This window comes from Misgurnus anguillicaudatus, chromosome 15 (assembly GCF_027580225.2).
Source record: "Misgurnus anguillicaudatus chromosome 15, ASM2758022v2, whole genome shotgun sequence".
Classification (NCBI taxonomy): domain Eukaryota; kingdom Metazoa; phylum Chordata; class Actinopteri; order Cypriniformes; family Cobitidae; genus Misgurnus; species Misgurnus anguillicaudatus.
In genome coordinates, this window is record NC_073351.2 from 23,564,649 (window position 1) to 23,577,811 (window position 13,163).

The window sequence follows — 13,163 nt, forward strand, 5'->3', positions numbered from 1 at the left end:
CTGAAATTACAGGTTTGCTATATTAAAAGCTGCGATTTGAAATTTATTTTGTTAAAATAAAAAACTTAATAGTTTCAATACTCCTTACCATACTACATTTTACAACAGTTAGCTTATAATAATTATTTGTAAGTTGAGCTGTCAGGTCAGATTTTGCAGTTTTTATTACACATAAAGATAAGTACATAAAGTAACCTGCAATTTTATGTTTCAAACAGAGATGTTGATAGAGAGGCATTGCAGCTTTAGGGCCAGATTAAAGGGATAGTTCACCCAAAGATGATGGTTATGTCATTGATGGCTCGCCCTCATGTCGTTCCAGGCTCGTGGGACCTCCGTTCATCTTCGAAACACAGTTTGGGATGTTTTATATTTGGTCTGGGGGCTTGTTGACCCTTCATTGAAAATCTATGTACAGTGTACTGTCCATGTCCAGAATGGTAATAAAAACATCATCAAAGTAGTCCATGTGACATCAGTGGGTCAGTTAGAATGTGTCGAAGCATCTAAAATACATTTTGGTCCAAAAATAAAAAAATTACGACTTTATTCAGCATTTTCTTCACTTCTGCGTCTGTTGTGAAGTGCATATGCAAGACTAAAGTCACGTGACTGCAGTGACGCGGATGACGTGTTATTCTCAGACATGTTTTCGAAGTTTTTTTTTCGAACTTACAGCGTGCGGTTCCCTCAGACTGTAAACGAAGCCCGGGCGCACAGATAACACCAGATAACACGTCAGCCACGTCGTACGTCATCCGCGTCACGTGCAGTCTCGCGCATGTGCTTCACAACTGAATTCTATGTGACCCACTGATGTCACATGGACTACTTTGATGATGTTTTTATTACCTTTCTGGACATGGGCAGTATACCTTACATAGATTTTCAATGAAGAGAAAATCAAAATATAAAACATCTTAAACTGTGTTCCATAGATGAACGGAGGTCTTACGAGTTTGGAACGACATGAGGGTGAGTCATTTGTGACATTATTTTCATTTTTGGATTAACTATCCCTTTAACTAAACGGTGCAAATAAGCACAAGAGCGCAATTCTATAAAGTGATGGGAGTGGTAATATCTGCAGATTATTTACTAAAAAGGGGCAAATTAAATAAAACAGATGCAACAGCTAATTACCATAATAACTAGGGCTGCACAATTTGGGTAATTTTTCCCATTGCGGTTATTGATGCTAATATTGCGATGTGCGGTTGCGATTATACTAAATGGTATCATGAGTCAACTTGATGGGTTTTAAGGAAAATCCACAAACAGTTTAGTTATAATGCTAAAATGTGTATTTGTAAAACTAGAAATGTTTTCGAATTGCCACGTGATGTAGCAACTGCTCAGTGTCAGTAATCCTAAATCCAAAATACCGCCATACAACAGACGTAGAGGTTTTTTTTAGCTACCAGATCACTGTCAATATCCTCTGCATCCATCTTTGCTCTGGTATTTCTGCGCTGCGCACACACAAGTGACGACGCACACCACACACGTGCATGCCACGCGTGCACTGCCTTTTTTGTTCGTTTTTCTTTCTTTTTTAAACAGCAAGGAAAATCATTAAACTGTTATCAGAAAGTTTGTGTTAACAAGTCCACACATTTATTTATTTAATATAATGCAACATTTTGCTGTCAAATAATTGCACAGGCTGACATCGCGATTGCGATGCGATTAATTGTGCAACACTAATAATAACCAATGCAAAGAGCAGCGCAAATTAGTTCAGGGTCTCAAATAAGCAGAGCTGATGCAGAGTGATCTACTAACACCTGATGTGCTTGAGTTCAGCACCACGGACATCGCAGCTAAAAATTAGGGATGTGAAATCCCAGCTAAAGAAGCCATAGGACACTGAAAAGAACCAGAGGACAAAGAAATGAAGAGTTACAAGAAGTTTTTAAACCCCTATATGTGACTTCTCCTAGTGACTCCTCTTATATTTCCTTTAGCAAAATAACATGACTTGCAAACAATATTTTTGAATAATATGTTCCTCTGGCATTGCAAAAAACTCTGCCTTGTACCATGTGCTCTCTGATGCCTCATCTATCATCAACAATTGCAGCCATTTCAAGCGCAAAATGATTTAAGACAGTGGTTCCCACCTTTTTCACTTTAAGGCCCCCTAATTGCCCACAACAGTATTTGAAGACCCCCTTCTCACTCAATTTTTTCCACATAAAATTGAATAGAACTTGGAATGACTGGACAGATGTATATTTGGTACTAAAATAGCCAAAAAAAAATAAATATCTTGATTTTTGCTTGTCTTAGCTTTTTTAATGCTTGTTTTGTCCAATTTTTTATAATTTTAAGTCATATTGAGGCATCCTTGGAAATCCGCTGAGCCCCCCCTGCGGGCCCCGACCCCCTGGTTGGAAACACTGATTTAAGACATGCTTTTTCCGACATTAAATAATGGCGTGAATACCATTAATATCACACGCGCAAACATTAGTAAATCTCGTTGCGCGAAACATGTAAATAATCTCCTCCCATAAATTTTGCATTTGAAAGGAAACTCCTAGAAATGCATATGCAATAAGGTCAATCACAAAAGTAACTAGAACACACCTTTTCAGCGCTAATTATCCCCTGTGCGTATTTAGTAAATCCCTACAGTTGTTATTTAAAGCAACACTATGTAGTTTCCATGTAAAAATGACTTACAGCTCCCCCATGTGGTTGAAAAGTGCAACAGTGCCTGGTATCAGACACTCTCCTGCAGGCAGGGGGAGGGGCGGGGCTGTGTTTCCTACCCTCCGCCGCCACTTTCAGATTGTGCTTGTAGCAGCTAGGAGGCTGCTCAGGTTGCAGCAACAGTACAATTTGTCCAGTTAAAGTTGTTCTATCACTGAAATAATTTTAGAGACATTATTTAAAGGTAAAAAAAAACTACATAGTGTTGCTTTAATGCCAAAATGATGGTTTGCGCCAGTGCAAACTGTTAGTAAATCTGGCCCTTAATGTTTATTTTAGACTTTACTTTATTTAACATAATAAATTGTTTATTTTGTCTTCTGTGATGTCTAAAGACTGATTTAAACCATAAAGACAGCACACAACACACACAGTGCACAACTATTGTTGTGTTTGTTCCTGTAGCTCAGTGGTAGCACATTGCATTAGCAGTGCAAAACGTTGTGGGTTTGATCCCAGGAAATACACGTAATAATAAATTGTATACCTTGTAATGCACTGTAAGTTGATTTGGACAAACGCAACTGCCAAATGCATAAATGTAAAGGTTAAATGTTAACGTTGAACAGACAAAAGGCAAATAACCATGTACACTTCATTTATAAATTAAAGTTAAGGGTTAAAGGTAGTGAAAGTGTTTTAGTGCTATCAGTACATTGATATACTTTTAGTGTATACCCAAAAATGTAGTTGCACTATATATAGTATAACATCTAATTTTGGTGCTTCACTTAAAGACAGCTTTTCCTACAGCTGAGCAGAACATTATCATAACAGTGTTATTCTAATAGAGATGTCTCACAGCTGGTGCCGAAATCCCGGATAAGTGAAATCACATACAGTAAAGCCTTCAAAGGGTGTCTGTGCAAATTACCTTTATTGGCGAAATCAACATGACTTCAATTTTCACTTTTGAATGACCTATTATGTAGCGGAAGTGAAGACATTGATTTTTTCTCACATGCGAATGACCTGTGAACACCTTTCAATGTCCTTTGATTGGCAACTGTGCAAAACCCCATGTTATTAGATGCAGCACACATTTTTTTAAAGGGTGTTAACAGGTTAGTAGATATATGTAATGCTGTCCAAAAGCCCATGGGTCCTTCCTTTAAGACAAATCAGGTGGGGCACATTCACATAGAAGTAGAATAAGGTTGTAAACATTTTATGCATTTTGGAGATGCATTTATCCAAAAAGACTTATTGTGCTTTATAAAGGGTACATATTTTTATCAGCATGTGTGTTCCCTTGGTTCGAGCTTTTCTTCTGCTCATGCAATGCTCTATCACTGAGCTGTATTATTTACAATTGACAATCGCATTCAACCTTACCAGCCTAATGGCCGATGCCATCTTTGATACAGGTGTGTTTCTCGATCATATGCTAGAATAGACCATTAGTCTGACATCAATCATTCATATCACCGGTTCAAATACGTGTTTGAATACTGTCTATATGTTGGCGTGTACATTTTTATATTTTGAAATCCGTGATGTACTGTAACATTCTGTATGGGTGAATGTTGCCACTAAGAGTTGCTTACAATCAACCAAACTTTTTCTTGTGTCCTTCCACAACACCTCCTGCAGATAAAGATAATCAGTGCTTTTACGCCTCACCAGTGCATGTTTGTGCAGTGTGCCATTCATGTGCCTTTCCACATCTGTCACTGTCGTGTCTATTCATCACACACATGCTCATCTCCCATTATGAGTCTAATGAAATATTCTGGCAATTCAACAAATGCTTCACCCTGTGTGATCTCAAATAGTTCTTTATCACTGTCATGAGACTACGATTCACACAAACAGACATGCATGCACATATAATACACACATGCATGTAACGGCTTGTGATAGACTTTATAAAACAGCTATTTATTCAGTATTTTTGTCATGTCATTTCAAAAGTCCTATCAATGGATACTGCACTATTTAGTTTCACTAATAATTTAACTTAAATGAAACATAATTATAAAAAAATACACAATATAAAACAAAATAATTTTTTTATGCATTGGCGCCACTGTATACTGTAGGCCTATGTATTAGCTTACTGTATGTACTGTGTATTACTATATAATAGCCACATATTTATCTGCATAAACTCACTAATATAGACAGACACATACAGAATGCCTGGGCATTGGATAAAAATGTTTCTTGACATTTTTCTTAAAAAGTCAGATATCACACTTTTAACAGTAGTGCAGGCGCTCCAATTTAGAAGAATGATAAAGGACAGAAAGTGCCCTTGTCTTTGTCTTTCTCACTTTCTTTCAACGTCATTCTCTGAGGAGGAGTCATGGGGTCGGTATGGGCCTACCCATTAGCCCTGCCTGTGCTGGCTGTTCTGGGCCTCATTATCGGCGCATGGAGTCTCAACCCAGATGACCCGAATGTCTGCAGCCACTGGGAGAGGTGAGAAAGAGGGCACTCTGTGGTGTTAAACTCCATTTTACCTTCCATTAATCTATTGCAGGAGTCACACTGTAAACCCTTCAATTTAAGTTGAATTTACTTAAAAAATTGGAAAAAATTGCACTAAAAATTGTGTGAACTAAAAACAGAGTACACTTAACTTAAAATTTCAAGTAAATCCAACTTAATTCAGCAAGTTCACTAAACTTAATTTTAAGTTGATTAAAGGAGCAGTATGTAGGATTGTGGCCAAAACTGGTATTGCAATCACAAAACTTGTGGCTAAAACTGGTACTGCAGTCACACAACTGGTGGCCAATACACAAAATGACAACATAAACATCAGTTGAGGGCTACTTTTTTAATGACAATATCCTGGCCATACCACTGTTGTCAGTAATATAAGTATTTGAATTGAAAATGGTTTCTTAATGTCTAGTGACATATCAGGGCCATTTTATGATTACACACTGTTCCTTTAAACTTGAAATAATTTGTAATATCAATTGCTCTGTCCATCATCTCCATTTAGTTACTGAGTTACTTTTAGTGTTAGTGGCATTATAGCACAAAATTCATGACTGACTATAAGTCAGCATGTACTGATAATTTTAAGTTCATTTCACTTGATGAATGTTTTTGTTTAATGGATTTTATATGCTTAAAAGTTAAAAGAACAAAGACTCATCAGCAGTTTTGTCAAATCAACATATATTTTATGCTATTAACTAGTTGAAGTTATTTAACTTAATTTTTTAAGTTATGTCAACTATTCACAGGTCAAAACTGAAAATAATACATCGAATTGAGTTGTTTTAACTTTATGCTGCATATTTCTTTACAGTACATATTTAATACTGCAAGTGATGTTTACTTCATTCTTTAAGTAAAGGCAATATCGTTCACAAAATACATGCAAGACATTTCCTTTAACAGTAAACTCTGATTACGAATTATGCGAGTATCTGGCAAACACGATCGTCTCTTTAATCATAAACCCTTTAGACACATCGACAACAGGCACTTATTTTGAAAAGACACGAGATGACCATAGGTTCACTCGGCGCACAAAAAATTACAAACCACACACATGACGGGCTACATACATGTTGTGACGAACTTCGCATCAGGCGCCCTCAAAAAAAGAAGTCACCTGCCGCCACTGTTTTTTATGGTTTTATTTGTTAATGGTGGCATTGGGTTGAATATAAACTTAATAAGAATTGATGAGAAACACTTGCTCTTGAAGGTAAGACTGGGTGTTTGGTACATCAGTAGTTAAGCTCACAGAGTATGTCAACTCTTTTCAGAACCTCAGATTAAGAGGATTTAGATTTGTTTGTTGCTGTATTGACTGCATACTCTTTTCTAAATAGGACAACTAAAGGATTGTGTTTGGATGTGTTGATTTGGTTACACATGCCTATAGGATTTAGGTTCAGTCACTAAATACCCAAAACAATATTGATGTTCTTATTATCAACCTTGTAGTGTGGAAAGAGAGAAGGGATACCTAAAATGAAATGGAAAGCAGAACAGCATCCAATAGACCAGAACAATCTGTTTTGACTGAACCTGTTGCCTGAAAAATGAGTATTTGTAAAGGATGCTATCGGTTATGAAAAACAAGCAGAAACGATTGCCTGCACTGAAGGGAGGAGTAAGGGCTACAGAGATGAATGAGTTTTAAAATGCCTCACTGAAAGCGAATATTTTAGGCCTTTATTGGCATTTTGTTGGCAACTGTTTAACACAATGTTGCAATGTTTTTTTTAAGTTGGTGAGACAAGACATCTTATTTATGTTTAACATTTTCAACTTTTTCAAGGTAAAAGTAAGTTGTGTTATAATTAAAATTAGATTATCAGAATAACTATGTATGTAAAATATGTAAGGAATAATTGCGTGTGCATAATTCAATGGACCTGAGTCAATTTTTCAACCACAGTTACCAAACCATAACGGTATATTCACACGGGACAAAAGCGTAAACACTTGAGGGAAGGCTTGTCTGAAGCGTGGCCAACAGCCAATCACAGTGGCCCGAACACATGTACCGGTCTTCCATAAACGTAATTGGCTGGCTCTGCCTAGGTTATTTGCATAAGGCGATCTGATTGGCTGACGCATGCATTGCCGCTTGAAAAGTTGAGAAATGTTCAACTTCTGCCGTGAGCAACGAGACTGACGCGGCGCCGACGGATCCACAATTCAGTTCGGCAACACATTATGTCACCAATTAAAAGTAAATGGGAAGCGTTAACACTTACGCCCCATGTGAATGTACCATAAGACATTGTTTAGACACATTTGACAGGTTTTGCAATTTTAATATTATCAAGATTGAAGTAATCCGTGTTTTTTTACTGTATTATTTGATTTTCTTTTAATTATTTTATTTATTATTTTCAATGTTTTTCTTTTGCTACCACACAAATATTTATGCTTTATTTGTTGTATATTTTGGTTAAACATGGCGTAGTGATATGTAACTGTATTGTGGTCAACATACCAGGAACTACTTCATAGGTGTGTGTTTACTGAAAAATGTACTCAGCCAATCAGAATGAACCATTCAACAGCCCTGTGGTGTATAGAGTATTAAACACATGACTAAGAAATGATTGCTACATTAAAGCCGTTTTAATGCTAAAATATATTTTATGTTGATCATATTTTTTTATGTACTGTTTTACAAGAAATGCAAAAAAAGTAATAAAACATGTCACTTAATTTTTTTTTCAGATGAGCATTTACAGTTATTTACTTGCAGTCCTTAAAAGAAAATAAATTTTAAAGGTTGAATGTTATGCTTTGTTAATTTCTGACTTCTGAGAGAAGTTGAATATTTTAGCTTAAATAAAAAAATAATATTCAGCTTGGGTATAAAAACACGAATCAATCTGACATTCCTCACTCCTGCCAAAAATGGTGAAACGTTAAGAACTCTGAAAAGGAATGAGTCCCTATTAAAATATTTCACGATGCAGGATAGTCTTTGAGACAAATAGACAGGTGGTCTTATAAATGTGCTAGCCACTGCATGCTTTATGGGAAGGTTGTCACAATGAGAACTTACCACTAAACAGGCTATCATAGGATTTTCAGACAATTATGCAATGGGACAAAATAATTCAAAACAAGATTGAAATCTTACCCTAGTTTTTCCATCTCTCAGCTATGCGGTGACTGTTCAGGAGTCCTACGCCCATCCTTTCGACCAAATCTACTACACTAGGTGCACCGACATCCTCAACTGGTTTAAATGCACCAGACACAGGTGAGCATGAGCCTGACCTTTGATCTACTGTACTTAAGATTCGACTCCATGGCCACCAGCAGCACTCTCCCAGCAGGCATATAAAAATCAAGGTGTCGGAAGAGATGCTGATGTGCCAGTGTCTTTATTACCGGGTGTTAATGTTATCAGGCGTGATTGTAGTGGTCAGCGCTGCGATAGAAATGGTCGTTTGACTGTCATCAGACATTATACTGGCTTTAATTGCTACATTAAAGACTTTATCGCCGGTGTCCCGGCTAAAAGCTGTGTGCCCAGTGAGTCACTATGCCGAATCTAGGATGCAGAAGGGAAATGTCCTTCAACTAACACAGAAACTTTTTTTTTTACTTATATTAAGTATGTTTATTTTCCCCTTTCCACCTGTTTAATGTGCATCTTAAAAGTAAAGCTGAAGGTAGTCAGCTGCATGTCCTTGTGTCTCTGTCCTTGCAAAGCTTACCTGCCAGATTATTGATGTTCATACTTTTCTTTGTGCCTGCATTTTCTATCTCAGGACCAGCTATAAGACAGCATATCGGCGCGGCGTGAGGACCATGTACCGTCGTCGCTCTCAGTGTTGCCCTGGGTACTTTGAAAGTGGAGACTTGTGTGTCCGTAAGTGTCTTTTGCATTTTGCTCGCATATTTTTTACCTAAATCAATGCAATTTCTCTTTTTTGCACGTGGTTATGAGCACAATGAAAGCATTCATTCGCTTGAGCAATGTTCTCTTAAGCCTTGAACTCTGCACCTCCTTCCTCTCGAGACATTCATCAAAATCTCAGACATCTTTGAGGCATTTTTGCCACTGCATATATCTAGCAAAATTTTTCTTTTCATCACTGTTTCAGTTTAATTTGTGTTTGCTAATATATTCAGGTTAAACAGTGCCAGTAAGTCATTACAACAGTGTAAATAGCATTCAGTTATCACTGATTTTTAGACAAAAACCTTGGGTGATTCACATGCAAATACTTTTTCCTAATTCCTCCAGTTCCAGAGATAATACCCACATTAAGGAAATAACAACTTTCAGTCACTGCGGTCTAAATCTAAGTTTTGTGATTTTTTTATGAGCAATAAATGTCAGAAATGTTAGCTTTTATGTTACTTTGTTGTCTTCATTGCCAGTGTTTCGCCAAGACTGTGAATGTGTGTTTTGGTTTTGTAAGGGATTGTGTTACCGTGTGTTGTGTTTGCATATTTCCCGTGGCTGGTGCTGTGTTCATGCTTTGATTTTGAATTGTTCAGGTCTTGTACTTTTTTGTGAGGAAATTTGCCCTTAGTCTTGTTTTTGTTTCTGATTCCACTGTTAATTTCTTTTGGTGTGCCTTGTTTATCATAAAGTTTTATTTTGCTCCTCAGTTTCAAATCATGAATGCAAATTCGGTGACCAGCAAAGACTAAAGATACCAGCAAGGTATAGTAAGTGTTGACAGTATGTAAAAGAACTGGTCATATTGACAGAAAACCATACACTCTCTCACAGTAACTGTGGGTTCACACCAGATGCCAGTTGAACGATTTGCGCGAGTATATTACATACAAAGTCAATGGAAAGATGCGATCAGATGCATCCTCGCGTTGGGCGATGCGAATGACGCGATTTGGGCGGCAAAAAACACGCGCTATTCGCCTCAAAAGTGTCTTCGCTATAGTTTCAATAATTGACACAAAGTTAAATCTCACGAGTAATCTAGAGTGAGTAACGCGACGCGTTTCACTGTTACACTACCTTGGTAACAGAGTTTGACAGAATTGACACAGACTAATTCAGAAATCATGATCTTGTGATCTATGACAATTAGTACCAAATTATTAAAATAATAAAAAACATAACCATTTGGAAACCATTTGGGTTAAATAATTACCCACATGTGCACAAATAATATTTGTGCTTGTCCTGATGCACAATGAGTGTACAAACATAATTACATTCAGACATAAAAAATAAATCCCCACCAGCCATTATTTTTTTTGCCTGCCAGCATTTTTTGTGATTTTCACAAAAGTTTTACAAAATGCCTTCCAGGAAAATTTTCTTCAAAAAATATATAAACATAGAAATATATCAAATGAAAGAACCGACTCTCTGCTTTCAAACAAACAATAAACAAACAAATTAAATGGGAAAAAACATTTCTTCCTATCTATATTTTTTCTCTGCCTAAAAACTCTTAAATATGGGTATTTTTCTTACAATTTTTTTTGCAAAAAGCTGAAATAATTGCATTTTTGAGAGGGAATTTTGTTAGAGATTCAGAATGATTATCAAAACACACACAGAGTTTAAAATTAGTAAAACATTTTTTTGCTTCAGTTTTTTTTTATAAATTGGCTAATCTAGTGATCTAGCTATTCAGTGGATAATCGCGGTATTACAGATTAACATAAAACCTCATTAGGAACACTTTTTTATGCAAATGTTTCTCTTACAACAACACTAAAGAGTTTTTTTTACCTTAAAATAACGTTTCCAAAAAAGTTTCAGTCGTTCATCCACTCGAAACAGGGTGAACTGCACTTTCACATTCGTTTTGCAGCCCTCGATCGGCCAAAACCGCACTAAAGAAGTTTCCAACCATCTGTCCTGTAGTTCGAGTGAAAACTACAAAAACTTGCTTTACGGCAGACCTACAATCCAATCAGAGCCAGCTTTGGTGAAGTAGGCTAAATTATTTACGACAGTGGTAATGAAAAATTCCGCTTCCAACCTTTAGGGGGAGCAAAGAGCAAAAACTCTTTAGTGTTGCTTTAATTCAGTGCTTCTCAATTATTTTCTGTCATGCCCCCCCTAGGAAGAAGTAAACATTTCGCGCCCCCCCCCCTACTCTCCGCCGCAACTGTAAATAGTATAATTTATCTATAAAATGACACATCTGCAAAACATTGTATCCTTATTAACATTAAAGAAAACACAAAAAAAGAAATATTGATCAACTTACAGCAAAGACTAACTTTATTAACATTGTTTTTAGTCTGTAACAGAAAAGACTTAAAATGCATCAATTTGCCTGAAAAAAAATCAATCCTTATTTAAATATTTTTTGACCATTTGATACTGAAAAATTAAATTAAATATAATCAATAAATAATAATAAAAACTCAAGCGGCTTATCAGCGTGATTGGGGTGTAATGTCTTTAAGTGACAGTGCAAAAAAGTCACTTCCTGAAAAAGTATTTTTCCCCAGGGTCTCGCGCGCCCCCCCTGGTGTCGCTTCGAGCCCCCCTGGGGGTCCCGCCCCACTATTTGAGAAGCACTGCTTTAATTGATGAGATAACTCGTCAATGGCGGTAAAACAGGTAACGAAATAAAAAAGCAGAAAATTCATATTTAAGCAAATAAATATAAATTAAAGAGGCAAATAACACATTTATATAAATTAGAAATCTAGATTTGCAGCACTATTTTCTTTCATGCCTATTAGAGGCGAATGATAATACTCTTAAGGGTAGATAATAAGACCATGTCTTTATAAATTTATAACTGAAAGACTTCAGAACCTTAACAATGTCTCTGTTAGGTTATTGTAGTGAACAACCTCATCGCATTGGCTTTTACGGTGCATTCTGGGATTTTCAAGAAAGCAAATGTTTCAATGCACTGGAGCAATTTTGACAACGACATCTTAGAAATGTCTGACTCCCTGGACAGTGCACTTCCTACTGAACTAGGGATCTGATTGAGACACACTTTTGTATTTATACCCCTTGCGTTCCTTTTGTCCCTTTCCATCCATTCTGTAACAACTGGGCGTGTAGGCGTGATGATGTGAGAACCAAAGTGCAGTTTATGTAACAATGTGAAGAAAAACTATTAACCAGATGAAGAACACAATCTACACTGATCCTGAAATTGAATCTGACTTCGGTATAAAAAGTTGGTCCTGAATTGCTTCAAAGATTAAAGATCTTTGCACACTGTAGTCCAAAATTGTCATATGCTATTTTTCGTATTTGCCATCTTACAAATTTATAACAAACAGAAACCTTGCGTGCTAAGTCTGATGCGTATTATTAACAATTCACAAAATAATCACAAAACAGTAGTCTTCATAATGTTAGCATTATTCACTACAAATGGATGAATGACATAAGCTACAAGCTATTGTTTAGCTAACTTGAGCACAATACAATATGATCTTTGGTACCCGAGGTCGCCGGTTCTAGTCTCACAGCCGGCAGGATGTGATTGAGGGTCCCTGAGCAAGGCACCTTGCTCCCCGGGGGCTGCAACGATAGATGTCCTCTGCTCCGGTGTGTGTGTGTTCACTACTCACTTGGATGGGTTAAATGCAGAGGTCACATTTCGAGTATTGGCTTCCACACTTGACAGTCACGTCACTATCAGAGTGTCTTTGTATTCCACGCTTTTGTGCTGTGAGATGATGTGAATCAATTTGTCAATCGCTTTTCTGGATTTTGGCGTTCTCTCAAAATGCTTGCTATGGGTGCGAAAAACGCTGGTTAACATTTCATACAAGAATTTCAGACTCGGTGTGCAAGAATCACAAGTATAAAACAACAGAATGCCATATAGGTATTCAGTATTGGTGCTATTGTGCAGGCCAGACTCATTATCCTTTAATATGGCTTAATCATGAGTGAGCGAATGCTATCAGTCAGCTCAGACCTTTGGCTCAGCGGTTGCTTGACAATATGCAAAAATCTCAGCATGAATAACCTCACACAATACCGTGTCAAGGTGATGAGGTAAATGACAGTCTTCCCCAGCTCCAGG

The 13,163-nt window shown here is 36.9% G+C and overlaps 1 protein-coding gene across 2 annotated transcripts in view; it reads left to right on the forward strand.

Moving 5' to 3' along the window:
• megf11 (multiple EGF-like-domains 11) overlaps nucleotides 1-13,163 on the forward strand; it is a 155,222-nt gene that overhangs the window by 28,113 nt on the left and 113,946 nt on the right. For both annotated transcript variants that reach the window (XM_055174098.2, XM_055174099.2), the window contains exons 3-5: nucleotides 5,019-5,142; nucleotides 8,321-8,422; nucleotides 8,937-9,037. In XM_055174098.2, coding sequence (XP_055030073.2) covers nucleotides 5,027-5,142; nucleotides 8,321-8,422; nucleotides 8,937-9,037 — 319 coding nt within the window. In that variant the 5' untranslated portion in view covers nucleotides 5,019-5,026. The remainder of the gene's footprint in view (nucleotides 1-5,018; nucleotides 5,143-8,320; nucleotides 8,423-8,936; nucleotides 9,038-13,163) is intronic.